General features: G+C 34.4%; 2 protein-coding genes across 2 annotated transcripts in view; both read left to right on the top strand.

Moving 5' to 3' along the window:
* LOC140743144 (uncharacterized) overlaps positions 1-6,952 on the top strand; it is a 33,786-nt gene extending 26,834 nt beyond the window's left edge. Inside the window, exons 2-3 of the mRNA XM_073074202.1 lie at positions 4,774-5,051; positions 5,956-6,952. Coding sequence (XP_072930303.1) covers positions 4,774-5,021 — 248 coding nt within the window. The 3' untranslated portion in view covers positions 5,022-5,051; positions 5,956-6,952. The remainder of the gene's footprint in view (positions 1-4,773; positions 5,052-5,955) is intronic.
* A 1,341-nt stretch (positions 6,953-8,293) lies between these two features.
* On the top strand, positions 8,294-11,738 carry LOC140743659 (protein SERAC1). Its single transcript, XM_073075100.1, has 2 exons — positions 8,294-10,638; positions 11,281-11,738. Exon 1 carries the CDS (start codon positions 8,365-8,367, stop codon positions 10,621-10,623), a length of 2,259 nt encoding a protein of 752 aa, XP_072931201.1. The 5' UTR covers positions 8,294-8,364; the 3' UTR covers positions 10,624-10,638; positions 11,281-11,738.
* The last annotated feature ends 5,592 nt before the right edge of the window (positions 11,739-17,330 follow it).

Below are 17,330 nucleotides of genomic sequence, written 5' to 3'. Positions count from 1 at the left end.
GAATATTGCGTCCTCGTGAATCCTTAATGCCATTTTTTTTAAAACACCAATTATAGCGTACAATGATACGATAATACATACATTCATTCGATCCGATTTAATATATCACTGGACGTAACACAAATCGCCCCGTTAACTGTTTTACGAGGAGGACATTACAGCAATAAAAATGAATAATTTACTTTTATTGCCGCATCCACATAAAAATATTTTGTCTACCACCACGTTTATATCCGGCATTCAGGATTCACATAATTCGCTGGCGATCATAAATTAAAATGTTACAACGAAATGCATTGCGACTTATGCGAATTCTCTTTAATACAAGTATGAATGTTAAAAAATAATCCTTTATTTTACAGTAATGTGTTTTTAAAAGAATTCTAAATTAGGAACCACCTTACGCCGCGTGAGTTCTCCGTCCCTCGTACCTGAGCGCGCCACTTAAAACTCAATAAATCTCTAGTAAAACGGTACAAGTAATATGGTGCGCAGTATCTGCCGCCCGGCGCGTATCTCTCATCGCCTGCCAACTTGAGAGCAATTTATCCCATCGGCACAGCCCTCGGCTTGATCTATGAGCTGAAAAGTGATGACAAGTACGAGAGTAGAGCGCTCCGCGTACACTGAGTGCATTTTTATTTCTGATTACCAAATGATGTAATATCGAAATTATAAATACGCTCTAAGTAGACCAGTTTGTTGGATTCGATGTAGTTTGAAAAAGAGCGGATGGCCAGCCCGAATGCTGACGAACGAAATTATTATTCGTATCAAATGGGAGTATGTAACACGTGTCCAATGTTTCTTAGAAAATAGAAGCTCCCAGTAAGATTTTATTCCTAAAATCACCCAATTGGGAGGTTTGTTTAAATTACGGCGATTAGGTACCAGGCGTGCACGTGGCCGACAACAGACGAGCGGCAGGCGGGCTGCCGTCGATGGGAACTTGCGTTGCGCCAGTAGGGCTGCATCGTTCAACGTTCAACGTTCAACTACTTTATTATTATATTAAATAGTAAACGACTTAGTCATAATACTCTCAATATTAGTAATTGTGGTAATAGTTCATAATATTTCTCCGAGCATTGCACAAGTATACATATGTATATATGTATTGTTACTATTGAATCGTAAGTAACGATACGATCGGTGACAATCTAACCGTCACTTAAATTAATTTCATAGTCTTACGAGCCTACTCGTACTCGTATATGGCGAGCATCTAACAAGTAACTTTTTTAGCATCGACAATTCGCATTTTGACTATTGCATCGATACTGCGTCACTTTTTAACAAATTTCCGCGTTTGGCCGCTGTATCGAAAACGCACGTTTTAGCGAGTGCGAATGCTGTCATAGCTTTCGGTTAATGCATCGAGCATACAAAAGTATAGTTCGCGCCGATCTACTAGTCCGCTCTGAAGTTTTTGCGCGCAGGTTTAATTAGCATATACTACGTAACGTAAGGGCACACTAACGCAGCTATGTACCCGTGTACCCGACTCGTTTCTATATTCGGAGCGGACTAGCAGTTTGGCGCGGACTATACTGCGACTAGCGCTCAAACGTCTTCAGAGTATGGTGTTTAATTCATGTTTAGTTATCTAAATGGATTGGAATGGATGGAGCTTTGCATCTAAAACATAAGTGGTAGAGGCATGCTACATACCTCCTGAGGCATGCCGATGGTATTCAACCGTAGATTTCATCAAATAAATTGATATCGCTATTAGTGAGAGTTAATTTTATGAAGTGAACTAATAACTCAAACATTTATCTAATACAAAAATGATTGACATACATTGTACCTGTATATTAAAGAAGTACTTAACCGTTTAAAGATTTTTTGTATATTCAATTATATGTAGCTGTATATCACTAGATGTCGATATTAGTTGATTATAATAGTGACGTTCTATAACTAAGTCACCGTTTGAAGGTGGTAGAACCCTTTGTGGTTCGACTCCGGCGGCACCACCGCCACACCTATTTCTACCTAATAACAGCAGTGTTAGGCGCTGCTGTGTTCCGGTTTGAAGGGTGTGGTAAGGGAGACAGACTTTTCCGAGGCGTTCCAGCTTAGTCCTCAGGGGTAGCAGCGCATCTGTGGCTGACCTTAGGTAGGAATATCTAATCTTATCTGGGGTTGATTACAGATGTCCATGGGCGGCAGTAGCCACTTACCATCAGGCAGTCCGCAAGCTCGTCTGCTACTCCAATATTATAAAAAAAAAAAAAAAAAAAAACCGTAACTTAAACTATCAATGCCGCTGGAAAATAAACGTGTGGTAGATATGTCGCGAGCTTCAAAGCTCTATCTATAGGCGAATAAAATAAAATAGCGTCTTTTCTTTAAACATAAAATAAAATACGTCATTCGTTTCCCAATTTTTTGATAGGTACATAATCTCTCAATGGATCATAATAATAGGTTGATTATTTTAATAAAACAACGAAACACTCCTAGAATTCAAGAGTCTTATTATTTTATGTCTCACACCCCGATGTTTTGAAGCCATAGATATGGAAAAATCATTATAGACTTGAAACAAAATCCAGACTAAGTAAATACTTTATGTGTCATCCTTCATGCAAAATACCACTATGTTTTAAGTTTAAAATCTTAATTTTAATCTTAGTTTTAAGTTTATAATCTTAAAAGTATGTTAATCTATAGTATATATAATAATAATTCACACAAACACAGATAATAATGTATGAATTAATAATTTATAATGTAAATACAAATTCAAAATATACTAAATTGAGTAGCTAGTGGATATTTTCCAAAAGCGAATAAAGTCAGTCCCGTATACAGCGGGTCGTGTGGTATTATGAAGTGCAGTAACTGTAACCGTGTTGGCAGCCCTAGTTGCAATTATAGCTTTACAGCAAGATATGCTAAACAGAACGTGTAGCTATATCTGAGATTTAACGCCGCCGTTACATGAATCAACGCGTTGTCAGTCATATTCCAACTGAAATCCTTTTACTGAGAATAATGTAGGAAACTATCTGTTTCGAGTCACGCTTTATCACGTGTACGTGATAGTTTACGAATTATAATAAATTATTATAATAATTCGACGCTTGAAAGGCAAAACTTTAAAACTACATAGTTCAAAATTCAAATTTCACAAATTCACTTAAAGTTGCAAATATTGAGAAAAAAAAACAAGCTCTCCTAATTGTTGGATTAAAATTATTTAAGGTTACGCGTATGTAGAAATAATTCTATCCAACAATTATTTAAGTGAATTGGTTTTATTTTTTGCAAATATTTCAATTTCAAGAGGGACTTGAAATTATTGTAATGGGGACCTGTAAAATTTTACTCAATGTATCTTGGTAAGGATTTCCTTTCAAGTGTCGAATTATGCGGTATTATTCAAGGATTGCATATTATGTGCATCTATCTATGCGGTAATAATTCCAATTTATTTTTTAGAAATAAATTGAAATTACTACGTTTAAATAAGTCACAGGACAAGTTATTTTAGTTAATGCCAGTAACACATTTTTATTCCTAAACTATATTTTACTATAGTATGTATATATTTAATTTTCGAATTTAGGTAATATAGCTTCAAGAAATTTGCAACAGTTTGTTTTATATTTATAGCAAATAGGTCATAAAAAAGAAAAGCAAGAAATAGGTAATGATTAAATACGTGATGTGAAACGATTTCTGAAACGTTCTTGCAGAAACATAACGTTATAATATTATTATTAAGAATGAAAAGAAGATATGTATTTATAATGATATCTAATATCTTCTTTTCATTCTTAGGGTCTCGTACCGAAAAGATAAAAACAGAGGACTATTATTAAGCCTCCGCTTCGTAGGTCAGTACTCTATCTCTTGAACCGCAATAGATTTTTTTAAATTATCTATAACGATGCAACGCTGTAAAATAAATGGGGGTTGCAATTTTTTGGCGTTTACACTTTAACTATCTATTGAACCGTAATAGGCAAACAATTAAATTTGTCTCAATGCATTTACTGCTATGATAGCAACTACTAAAAATAAATTAACACCTACCATACTGATTGTGTTAGAAAATTTAAATATGGATTATATTAAATATTGATTAAAAAAAGGTGGCACGATCTGTGGTCAACCGGAGAGTTAATCTAGCGTGAAGAAATTCTCGCATTGTCGAAGTGTAACTATGGGGCGAACATCGTAGTCCTCAGGAGTGACAACGCTATATTATCTATGATGGGCTTCAGGTAGAGCTACTATTCCATAGATTTGGATACAGGGTCATCCTAGGCGGCAGTAATCACTTACGAGTAGTAGTTTGAAGATCGGCCTCCCAAGCACCGCTAATTTTTAGAAGTTACGTGTTTATATCATTGTCATTTAACACTTTTTAAACAATGAACTGAGGACTTCTTCAGGAAACTTACACGCCTGAGAGTCAATTAAAACAATTTCTCAACGGTGCGTTGCGCGAAAGACTATGGCTAAAACCCCTCTCACTCTGAGAGACGAGACTCTTACTTAGCAATGAGACAGTAATGATTCGCGACCGTATAGTCACCGCCAAACTGCTAGTCCGCTCTGAAGGTGTTGCGAGCAGGTGTAGTCATACAATTTGCTACGCCGGCGCGATTCATTTCTATATTCAGAGGGGACTAGAAGTTTTACGCGGACTATACGTACGTACTAACCGCTACAGCGTCAGCTTGTACAAAATTATAGCAAAGCGAAGTTTGGTATAATAAAATTAAATAAATATTAATGTTATCTTTTTGTTTCTAGGTACGGCGTCGATGTTTGCAGGGATGCGGGGCGTGCACGGACAGATGTTGTCTGGTGGGTCGCTGGGGGGTTCGTCCATCGGAGGCTTGGGGGGTTTCGGTCACCACCTGTCCTCTCCCCTGCCAGCACTACCCCCGGATCGCAAGCCCCCGACGCCGCTCCCCGCGTTGCCGCCACCAGCCTCCATCACCAGCACGCCGACCACTCCGGCAACGTCGACGTACTACGACCATAACAATATCATGTGAACCCGCTACGTTCGTGCCTCATAAAGATTGGTAAGGATGTAAAGTATTCAAATTTTGTACCCTCTTTAAATGCTACCTTTTTCCTTTGTACGAATCTCCATCGATCGAAATATTGTACGTGCAGAAATTAATGTACCTATGCGCTTCATACCTAATGCTCAATTGAGATTTAGTTTTTTACTATAAGCTGTTATAGTTTTAGCTGTACTTATTTTAATTAGTACCTAGGTACCTAGGTAGAATACTTATACTATGCATGATTAGGTATATTTCTTAAAATTATTTGTATCTTTTTAAAAATATCTGGGGGTACGGCTGTGCCCTCCGAGTCGAGCAAATAATTATAGTTCAAAAAACTTAAAAACACGCGTTTATGATAATATCAACTAAAAAGTAGAAAATAATTTTCAATCTAAGAATCAATTAAGGAACAGTAATTAGATTGAAAATTATTTTCTACTTTTTAGTTGATTTTATCATAAAAGCGTGTTTTTTTAGTTTTTTGATCTATAGATAATTATATATTAATTTTTAGTATTTGTTGTTATAGAGATCACCATTATGCATCCTTTTGTAAAAATATCAAGTGTCTATCTATTACGATCTAAGAGATAAAGCCCAGTGACAAACGAACAGACCGCGGAGGGTTTCGTTTTTAACCTTGAATACGGAATCATCGGTTTTTGATAATTCTTCAAAATTTTGAATTAAACTGAACGTTCAAAGTGGATAGAAATCGGGTTCAAAGATTCCGTTACTGTTACGTACATACATACATACAACCCAAGCTAATAAAAGCGTGTTAAAAAAGGCGGACGGCTGTGTCATTCTTTTCTCGAAGCAATTGTGCATTTTTCGACTTCCCTTTAACTTCGTTGTAGTACCTGTTTTTATTAATATAAAAAATATAAATAATGATTTTCTCAATTTTCAGATTATGGAAGAGGCTGATTCTGATAAATCTAGCGTCATAACAATGAAGTTATTGCCTTCTCGGATCCATTCTACAGTCGTTAAGATTAATTCGAAATGGAAAACAAATAATTATTTAATCAACGAACATACGAGTACAATGGTGCACCAAATGCTGTAACTAGAAGTAGGGTTAACGTACATAAGAATGTTGTTATAATTTAAGATTATCAATCCCTACATTATTATGTAGTAAAATTATCGTAGGTACGTCTTTCTCTGTATTGTTAATAAGTAGGTTCTTATTATTTGTATTCGAATATAGTTTTCGAAAGAAGCTGTCATGAGAAAATTACGCCAAAACATTGAAGTAGTTATATTATTATGTATAAGTATTATTATAAAGTTATTTTTATGATATCATAATTATGCAGCGATACTGTATTAATGTAAAAATTGACTTCGATATTTTTAAGTCTACTACAGGTAATATATACGATGCTTTTAAAAATAAATATATTTTTTTTAAAGTATCATAATTTTATGTAAGTAAACAATTCAAAACCCGTCTTCTAAAATATACTTAGTAATCATTACATTTTATTTTTGTCCTCTACGTAGTAGGTGTACAATTAAACATAATTACTGTTGTAATGTTTGAAATAAATTCCTAAACACCTCAATGAAACAGCAAATATGAAAAATACTTTCGTATATTCTGAAATAAGTGACAGGGTTTATATTAATTACCTACCAATAATTTATTACTAGGTAATAAAGGAAATATTTCTGCATCAAATAAGACGAAGATTAGTATTATTGTAAGTGTCAAATGGTTAATCACGGAAGAATAAAAACTAGTTGCTATCAATCTTTAGGCTGAAAGATTTTGAATGAGGTTAAATGTTATGTTATTATATAATAACATAGAATTTATGTCAAACATTCTACAGTGTACACCTAGAAACAATGATTTTATCTACTAATATTGCCTAGAACGTAAAGAAAAAATGGTTTAAGCTGAATGATATATGTTTAAATATAATTTAAAGACAATAAAAAGCTGATAACGAAGAAAAGCATTTATTTCATTTTAGCGTTATCTACCAATCTATCTACTACCTTCGAAGGACTTCATTATTAGGTTTTATTTATAAGAAAACGAGCATGCAGTCCATCTGATGGTAAATAGCTTCTGTAATCCATGAACATCCGTAATCAACCCCAGATAAGAAAATATTCCTATCTTATGTAGGGCACAGATGCGCTGCTACCCCTGAGGACCAAGCTGAAATTCCTCGGAAAAGTATGTCTCCCTTATTACACCCTTCATATCAAAACACAGCAGCGTTTAACACTGCCTATTAGGCAAATATAGGCGATACTGCCGCCGGAGTCGAACCACACGGTTCATCTACTTTTAAATTATATTTCTCAGTTTTTTTTTAATCAATTAGCAAACGAGTTTACAGTCTGATTGGGTGTCCACTGATATTGTTGATGTTTCCCTGAAGTCGACCACAGATGCGATGTCATTCCTCAGGACTAAGATAGCCTAGCGCCTAAATTCCAAATACAAATATTTACTTTGGACTTTTTATAGTTTAAATTATTCTAGGCGTAGATTAAAAAAAAATCCTTCTTCTTATTTATTGAATATTGGTAAGTTATTATTTCGCATTGGTAAGTTATTTTCACGTGTACTCCTTAAAGTGTAATAATATTTGATTCTTATAGTTAATTCATAGGTAAAACTATGCATTTATAGTACGCATAAAACTGCTAGTCCGCTCGGAATGTAGAAAGACTCACGTCGCCATAGAAAATTGTACGACTACATCTGCTCGCAACAACTTTAGAGCGGACTAGTAGTTTGGCGCGGACTATACCTATGCTAAATATTATTCTCGTATACTTTCATAAACGGCCTTAAATACAAGATCCGTTTACTTTATTCCGGTATTGAAATATGTAATATTTTTATTTCAGTACATTTTCAGTATTACATTTTATTGCGTACAATAGACACATGAATACTATCGGAAAAATTTATTCATGAGTCATGAATCATGACCCACTTTGTAGACAATTCGTTTGAATTATTGGCACAAACAAATTGAAAATGTTCACAATATATTTATTAATTTTTCGCTCAGTAAAAAAATTCGATACGACTTTCATCATGACGAACATGCACGCAACAGGGTTTTACATATTCAAATAAAAAAAATAACATCGTCGTTAAATATTATTTCTATGATTATGTGCAAAATGTATGATGCCACAACATGAAACAAAGAAAAAACCAATCAAGTGTCATCTTGTCATTGACCTCTTTGACCAGTTGTCATTGTCAAATGTCAATATTGTCAATTTCAATCCAAGATGTTAAAGGCTAAGAACTTACGGTTACATTGGTGTTTGTTCAAAAATGAGCCTACAGGATAGATTAAAACCAATTTTAAAAGTATTAAAAGTTACTGCAATATGGGGAACAGGCGCAGCGATCGTAGCATACCATATAAGTCAGACTTACAAAACTATAGGCAAAATTGTGAACCCGAGTGTGCTTGAAGCAGAAAAGAAATACAGCCCGGAGTATATTTACATCGACGATCCGTCTTACAGCGCAACTTTGAAAATCGAACATGACCGAGCAACAAAGCAGGCGGTCGGATTTTCGCGTATTTGGAAGAGTTTGAAGCATTCTCTAGCATGGAGGTTGTTGTGGTTGTGTCGGCATGGGAATAAGGAGCAACGTAACATAGCATTAGAACAGTTGGCAGCTTTTAAAAATAATAAGAATTGGGATTGCCTTAAGCTGGCTCAAGCTTTGGATCAGAACACGGCAGTGTTGTTGGCGCGCACGCGGGGCGCCGACCTGCGGTACTTCCTCCCGCCGCCGATCCACGTCCGAAGAGCCGCGCTCTCCCCGGAGCTGCTGTCATTCAAATTCAGAGACATGATCACAGCAGTACACAGTATGAACCCACATAGTTGTATTCAGAATTTTCTATCAAAGTATTTTTTCAATGTTCAGGACCATGCCATGGAAGCTGACTCCGTGCCCAAGAAACCAGACAATCTCAGTGAGAGAGATCTGTGTATACTGTGCCTAGATGCTCTGTACCACCATGTTTCACTATTCCACCAGCAGGATTATAATGATGATGGCTCAACAGATTTATTGATTAAGATGGGTCTCCTACCTCGTCTGGCTGAAGCAATGTTTAGATATAAGAATGACGTAGATATAGATATGGCAGTACTGAAAATTTTAACTGTTTTAAGTGTTCACAGTAATTTATTGAAACACTTCTTCCAAAACGGTCTTATTGGAGATTTGTCACGTCTCATAAGATCAAACGATGTGCGCTTAGCGAGCTCTGCAGCTGTATGCCTTGCTAATCTTTCCGGAGAATGCTGCTACAGGCCTGGTCTGTATCTGTTACACCCATTGTACAGAACTTGTACTCCGCATGCCTGTGATACCCTTCTAGTACATGGTCTCCGAGGTGGAGTGTTTGTAACTTGGCGACAAAGGGACCGTAAATGTGCAGAGCCTGTTGGTATAGTGGATGCCACTGTGTCGAGTGTGGATTGTGATACATGTGAGTCAAATACAAATGTGGAAAACTCTACGAAATATCTTGACCCAGAATTACAACAAGTCATGGAGGACATAATGGAAATGGAGGATGAAGCCTTGCTCTCTAACATAGAAGTGGTTTTACACGATATTCCTATGGAAGCAAAAAGGGAGCCAAGTGACACATACACATTTACAGCGAATAAAAAACGATTGGCTCTTATTCAAGAGGAGGAGGATCAGTGCAACTACACATACTGTTGGCCAAAAGATTGGCTTCCAAAGGATTGCGCCAATTTAAGAGTGTTAGGTGTTAATTATTGGAGCTCTCTGTCCGAGTGGCTGGAACGATGCCCCCTGCAAAATGCAGATATTGCTTCCAAGGCTTCCGAATTAGCACCTACATTGGTTGACGCGGGGGTGGGGACAAAAAATATGGTGTGGATAACACATTCCATGGGTGGGCTCATTGTTAAGCAACTACTTGTAAATGCAGATCAAAGTGAAAATTCCCAAATAAAAAAGCTGTGTGAAAAGACAAAAGCTGTGTTGTTTTACAGCACTCCTCACAAGGGCAGCTCTCTGGCAACAATGCCGCGTGCAGCAGCAGCTGTGCTGTGGCCATCGCATGATGTTAAGCAGTTAAGAGAAAATTCGCCTGAATTGTTAGAAATGCATAAAAGTTTCATAAAGATTGCAGATAAATACAGTTGGGAAACAATCAGTTTCGCTGAAACAATGCCCACATTGGTGACGGCGTTCAAAGTTCCTATACATTTTGTGGAGTCATATTCAGCTGACCTTGGTCGAGGTGTTTTCTATAGGTTGCCACTTGATCACTTATCTATATGTAAGCCGGCAACTAGGCAATCAATTTTGTACACAGCAGTATTAGACGTTATACAAAGGGCGTCACCTAAAGACATTGAGTATCGATACTCTGGCACTTATTTGCAACACTGGATCGGAAATTTATGGTGGCCTTTAAAAATAAAAGCAAAGGAAGTATTAAAAAGTCTGGATGAATCACATAGTAGCGATCGACTACGCTGGTTTGAGAAAATCTTATTGGAAACTTTTACAGATGGATTTACTGATTAATAAATACAATGTGAGGTATGTATTATGTATTTTATTAGTTTTGCCAAACTGTATAGTCCGCGCCACACTGCTAGTCCCCTCTGAAGTCGTTGCGGCCAACTACAAGCATATATTCCATAGCAACATCATACTAACACAGCTATGTACCCGTGGGCGAGAGCGGGCAGTGTACGGGTACCGGGAGGGGTCCCGTGTTGTCTTCGTCCCTCTCATATCTACAATTTGCTATTCGACGCGACTCGTTTCTATATTAAGAGCGGACTAGGAGTTTGGCGCGGACTATAAATTATTTATCAACAAAAATATTTATACTTAATCAAAATAATAAAATGGAAAGAAATCTTAATAATTCAATGTCAAATATTAGTAAGTCTTAACATAATTACGCAGTAATGTCTTAACACATAAAAACAAATAATAATCTGTTTTTAAATTTATGATCTGAATTAATAATATAATGTGAATTATTATTAATATTAATATAATACATTATGTGTAATATGATATTATGAATTTAATAATTCATAATATCACTAATCTTAATATGTACTTAAAGCTTAACTATAAATTGAATTAAATTTACAATTAATTGTCATTGCATATGTATGCATAATATTTTTTATGTGTATTTTAAGTATTGTTTTATTGTGATTTCAGGTTTTTATTGACATGGTGCTGGAAACTACGAAAACGAGAGAGTGTAGCAACCTGAAGGAAGCAACAGGCTGGTTAATAATATAAAGAAGAAAATTATGAAAATGGAGATGCATTCTTCATGTCGTGGGTGTCATGAACCTAGATGTATACACGAACACCCGGCCCCAAAACAGATATCTAAATTCATTTTTTAGATATGTCTTCTTGATAGTTAGAATGTCATATTTTATCATTCTGAGCCAGTTTAAGAAAGCCTCCTCTATAATGTTATGGTTATAATATAAGGCATTCTTAAAATCGGTGTCACACTTGTGGTATTGTATGAATTCTCATTATACCAATTTTTGTACTACTCTTTAATAGTAGCCTTTGTATGTTGTTTTTAATAGAACTCAATCTATATTAGAGACTTTATTCTTGTAAACTTTGTATGAATCTTCGTATTATGGTACTCTTTTTGTTATTTAGTATTATTTTGAATTATTGTGAATTTGTAATGTAAATTGTTAAAGTTTTTGTGCATGTACATAATTTTCTTCTCTAAAATTTCTATCTCTAAAATTCTCTAAATTCTCTAAAAAAAATCTCTAAATTTTTTTTCTATAATTTTAGCTACAATCATTGTAGATTGTAGAAATATTTACGTTGAAAAATTTGTATTCGTATTATTTTAAAAAAAAAAATTACAATAGACGTTCAGGAGATTTTTTGTAGTGAATGTGAGCTACATGATATAATTCCATGTACTTTATGTGAAAATAAACACAGTAGTTTTACGAAATAATGAAAAATACGATTGTTGCTCAATTTGGTGAAGTTATTAAAATGAATAATTAATTCTTTATATCTAAAAAGTAAAGTAAATTGTAACCAATTTGTAATGGCTTGTAATTGTTCTGATGAATGAGTATAAAAATAGATACATTGTCCCTTAAATCGGTAGAAGACTTCCTTTTTTAAGTGTGTTGTTTACTAGTCTCATTTATGTTTTGTCTATTATTGTAAAGATATTATATGTCTATTTGATATAGCACCAAATGTGACGTAACAACAAAATATTCTCATTAAAGCGGCGTCCTCTTATATATCAATCTTTCGGGGTATTTTAATGCAAATACGCCACCAATAACTTTAACTGCTCTTTGAACCTATAAGCTTTGTGTAAAACTCTTTAGGTCATCTTATCTTCTCAGGGACCTGCACTCCTGTTTGCCTACTCGACGCTGGCTGGCCCACTGCAATTTCAATTTGTTATGAGAACCATAGATAAGTAAAGATTACTCACTCCTAAAAAGAAAATGTACCCAGTTTTGAGAATTGAAATAGTTGCGTAAAAAGTTTTGCCACGTCTCCGTGCTAAAATGTCCCTAAAATATTTGAAATAATTATTTATTTATTTTGCAAATTACGCAGTATTAGATATTTATTCGTAAACTTTCTCTAAAAATGTTTCTATTTGTCAAGAATTCAAAAAAAGAACTTACTAATAAGCCGTTTGTGGCTTCATTCAATTTCAAGGCGGCGAAGTATCTTTACTAATCTATATGAGAACCATATTGAAATTGCTTACAGTATTTTACACATTTCTCAAACGTAATTTTTGTCAAATAGGTGCATATAATATCCTTGTTCCTAGTAATAATTGGTTATTGTTCCTGGTGTAGTTATATTTAATTTCAGTATTATTTCCATGAATTAAATTATAGATATGCTTACCTGTACTAGACATTATTTCCATAAATTAAAATTTAATATCTAGTCTGTAACCATAATTATGTTTTCGGCGCATTTGACTTAAATTTATGATTGTAGCAGGTCATTCGAAGACTTACCTGTATAGATAGGTACATAATAAATATTTATTGATGGATAGTACCAATTGTTTCTCTTTGTGCTCTTAATATTCATAAGTAATAAGATTCATATAGTCCGCGTAAAACTGCTAATCCGATCTGAATATAGAAATGAATCGCGTCGCCATAGCAAATTGCAATAGCCATAGCCTCTACACCTGCTCTCAACAACTTCAGAGCGAACTAGCAGCTGGGCGAGGACTATAACCTATTTAGACGTATTATAGGTAAATAAGAGTAGCACAGCAGTATCACAGCACGAATTAGCCAAGCCAAACAGTATGGTTACCTATACAGAGCCGAGCTTCCCTTTGGAATGCTTTTGTATATGCAAATGAGCAAGCAATTGCAGTGCAGTTTACCATTAAAATACTACTTTTGACAAAACACCAGTAGTTAATTATAATAGCAGATAAGAAACGGATTCACAATGTATTGTTGTCTTTGAAAACTGAGTTGGAATGCCTCCTGTAAATATAATTGCAAGATTGCAAGATGGGACTTCATACCCACCGGTCTCTCATATGCCGCGTCTGCGTTTGCAATATCACCCACCCCGGTAGGGATTATTCGGGTCTCGAGGGTACCCTCTTTGCCCGGGCAAATGCTCAAGGGGGTGAATACCCCCCGAATTTTTTAATATTCTTTTATAATAATATAATATCATTAATAATATGATAATATAATGAGACAACATTAAAATAATACCAACCCCGCTGTTTAGCGGGGAGTCAAATATAATTATCGAATATTCCAAATGGATATTAAAGTCAAACCATAGTAGGTACTTAAATTAAATCAATTAAAGATGCATAGACATTGACATGATCTCACATTTTTAACCAATTTGATTACATAGTCGTCATTTTGTAGGATATATATTTATGATAATTGCGTGTATATTATTAAAATCCCATTTTTATCAATAAAATATAGTATGTAAGAAACTAATAAGATAGTTGTGGTAAATAATATTGTAATAAGCGACATCTGTGAAACTTTTTAGAACTACAATCATAATGAAAGTCGTAATGAAACTCCAGCATATACTAGATGGCGTTGTAGTACTTTGTAGTTTAAGAATATTCCAATAGATGGCAGTAAGAGTCTTATCTCTTATTATGACGGTCATTACTTTTTACTCTACTCACACTATTCATTACTCTAACATTTTTACTTAATATGTATAATGTATATAAAAATTTCAAGTAAATTTTACATCTTCATAATTTCTAATCAAATTTATAATCGTTATTTTAATCAGGTTTAAATTTCAATTATCTATCGCATTAAAACTACCTACTCCAATATGGATGCAACAAATAAAAAAACAAACAGATGACAATCAATTTGGAATAACAACGATTTTCAATTTCATGACAAATGCTTCATTTAATTAGAATATAGCGAAGTCAAAGAGATAAAGAGTCCAAAGTGAGGTAGATTGGACGTAGAATAATTCACGAGCGAAGGTATACCTTTATCTACAAATACCTATAATAGTTAATAATATTCAGTTTCTTCATCAAACGTTATATCTACATGTCTACCTACCTAACATAACTAATGCTTTGATATTTATAATACCTAAAGTATGACCTAAAGTAAATATTTCTTGATAGGTTCGTATATTCATTTATAGATACATTTGTTACAGTAAATAAATATTAAAAATATCCGAATACGTAGTATACAATATACATATAGATTGCAAAAGATAAAGAATCAAAATCAAACTCTAATAAGATTATCTGTTCTTAAACAATGATATTAGTGTCTTTCAATTTGCTTAGGCAGTGATAGCCTAGTGGTTAATAAACCCGGCCTCTCAATCGAGGGGTCCGAGGTTCAAATCTCAGGCACGCACCTCTGATTTTTCAAAGTTATGTGCGTATTAGAAATGAATTATCTGAAACCTGGATATCTGAGGAATGTGAAGTCTACCAATACGCACTTGGCCAGCGCGGTGGACTTGGCCTAATCCTTCTCATTCTGAGAGGAGACCCGTGCCCAGCAGTGGGACAGTAATGGGTTGTTGATGATAAGTAGCAGATTGTAACATAAACTTACACATAATGTAGGAATCTAAAATTCAATTTGTATTAAAACATTGAAAATGTACCGAGAAATGTAGGCAGCTAATTAGCAGCACTAGCATCCATTCCAGCTTAGTTATAAAATTACTTCAATTTGAGCAAACGTGAATCTGCGACTACGTACCTAATATCGTACTTAGGGATGCAACCATATATCGTTTCGATCGTATCGGTATAATCTTAAATATCGATATCTATATCGACATAAGAACTATTGACAATACGATTATTATCATATCGAAAAAAATGTTTTTATTTTTAATAATATATGAGTAGTAGACGAGCATGCAGTCAACCTGATGGTAAGTGGCTACTGCCACCCATGGACTTCAATCAAACCCAGATCGGATTAGATATTCCTACCTGAGGTCGACTACAGACGCGCCGCTACCCCTGAAGACTAAGCTGGAACGCTTCGTAAAGGTATATCTCCCTTACCCTTCAAACCAGAACACAGCAGCGCTTGACACTGCTTTACACACACTATATACACTGATATTGAAATAATTAAATATTTTTATTTAGTAACAGGACTTGGTCGACAAAAAAGTTTAGAAATAATAATTAGTCTTGATCCTTGTACTGCAATATTTTATGTATTATTGATATATCGATAATGTGTGAAATTTTCGTTATCGTTGGTATTTTTGATTCCTTCCTCGATATAAATATCGATATTTTCTAAAACGTGCATCCCTAAAGGCGCTGTCTGCAAAATTAATTTCGTCGTGCGGTGACATCCGGAGTCTGGACTACTCGGGGACAAGTTTTGTTGGAACACGCAGTTTGCCAGTACGATATTGTGGAATACCAAACAATGCATTTATTGCACTGGAAACTCATTTGTAGTCAGAACTAGTGGAAACAAATCCTAACGTAATAAGGCTTCCTCTAGTTTCGCTTGCTTGTATGCTCGAGTTTTGAATTTATAATATTGAATTTATATGTTGAAATGGAGATGGCCATACAAAGAACCAAAAGTTGGCTTTTATGGCTGCTTTCATATCAGTTAAATACTTACTATAAATTAAAAATAAACGAAAACATTGGTGATACGGAAACTTCCATGTGCGAGTTCAACTTCCACTTCGCCAATTATTTTACAATAGTATTCGTTTTTATAGCGATTAACAGTTAGGTATACATATCTACTCTGTAAAAATTTTAAGTGTCTATCTATTATAGTTCAAAAGATAGAGCCCTGAGACTGACAGACAGATTCGGATTATTATTATGGTTAGGTAACCATTGGGTACAATATTCTAAAACTCAACCGGGTAAAAAATAATTTTTATTAATGTAAAACTGTGTATAGGTATTTAATAACAATTTGATTCTCATAAGAATATTGAAGATACCTTATAAAGAATTATTAATTTTAAGGATAAATTAAGTTGTTTACAGAATATGAATATTTTAATACGTCAAAAAATATTTTGAAGATTAAATCCATTAAATATTAATAGTTTAATAGCTACACAGAAAATATGCGGGCTGCTGCTTTGTTCTTGAGCACTTGACTTCAACCTTTAAGATATGATAATAAGTTTTATTTCTAATTTAAAAGTAATTTCAGAATTTAATTCAACTGGCTTAGGAATTTAATATCATTCTGTCCGTTACCATTCTAAAGAGAATATCTTAAGTCTGAATGTTAAGTCGAGATTGGACTCTAAGCCAAAAGCCGCTTACAGTGGGTATCACGTAAGTACAGACTTGTGGACTTTATTTTACCTAAGAGCCTTTTGTCTACCAAAGAGATAATTAAGGATGGCGCGTTTTATAGATAATGATACTAAAATGAGCTTCGCATGTCTCGCTCGCACATATAGAGGGATTAATAAGCTGAAAAAATATTATAAAAACAAAAAAATTCCTGCTTGAACACAATTCACTGAAAAGTTAAGTAATATAACCTATGTCACTACCGCAATTTAGACAAATCCAACATCTTATAAATATTAAGAAAAAAAAGAAACATACCTACAACATACGCTCGAAAAAAAAAATCCCTCCGCAATCGGATAAAAAACCGTTTTACAGTGCCTTATTGAATATTCATTATTAATTAATAATTATAGTCTTAAGTTTCCTTGTGTCA

The sequence above is a fragment of the Epargyreus clarus genome, unplaced genomic scaffold (genome assembly GCF_041222505.1).
Source record: "Epargyreus clarus isolate Ecla_fem2 unplaced genomic scaffold, WU_Ecla_fem_2.2 ptg000007l, whole genome shotgun sequence".
Classification (NCBI taxonomy): Eukaryota; Metazoa; Arthropoda; class Insecta; order Lepidoptera; family Hesperiidae; genus Epargyreus; species Epargyreus clarus.
The sequence above is the reverse complement of the archived record's forward strand: the minus strand, read 5'-3'. Positions and strand labels throughout refer to the sequence as shown.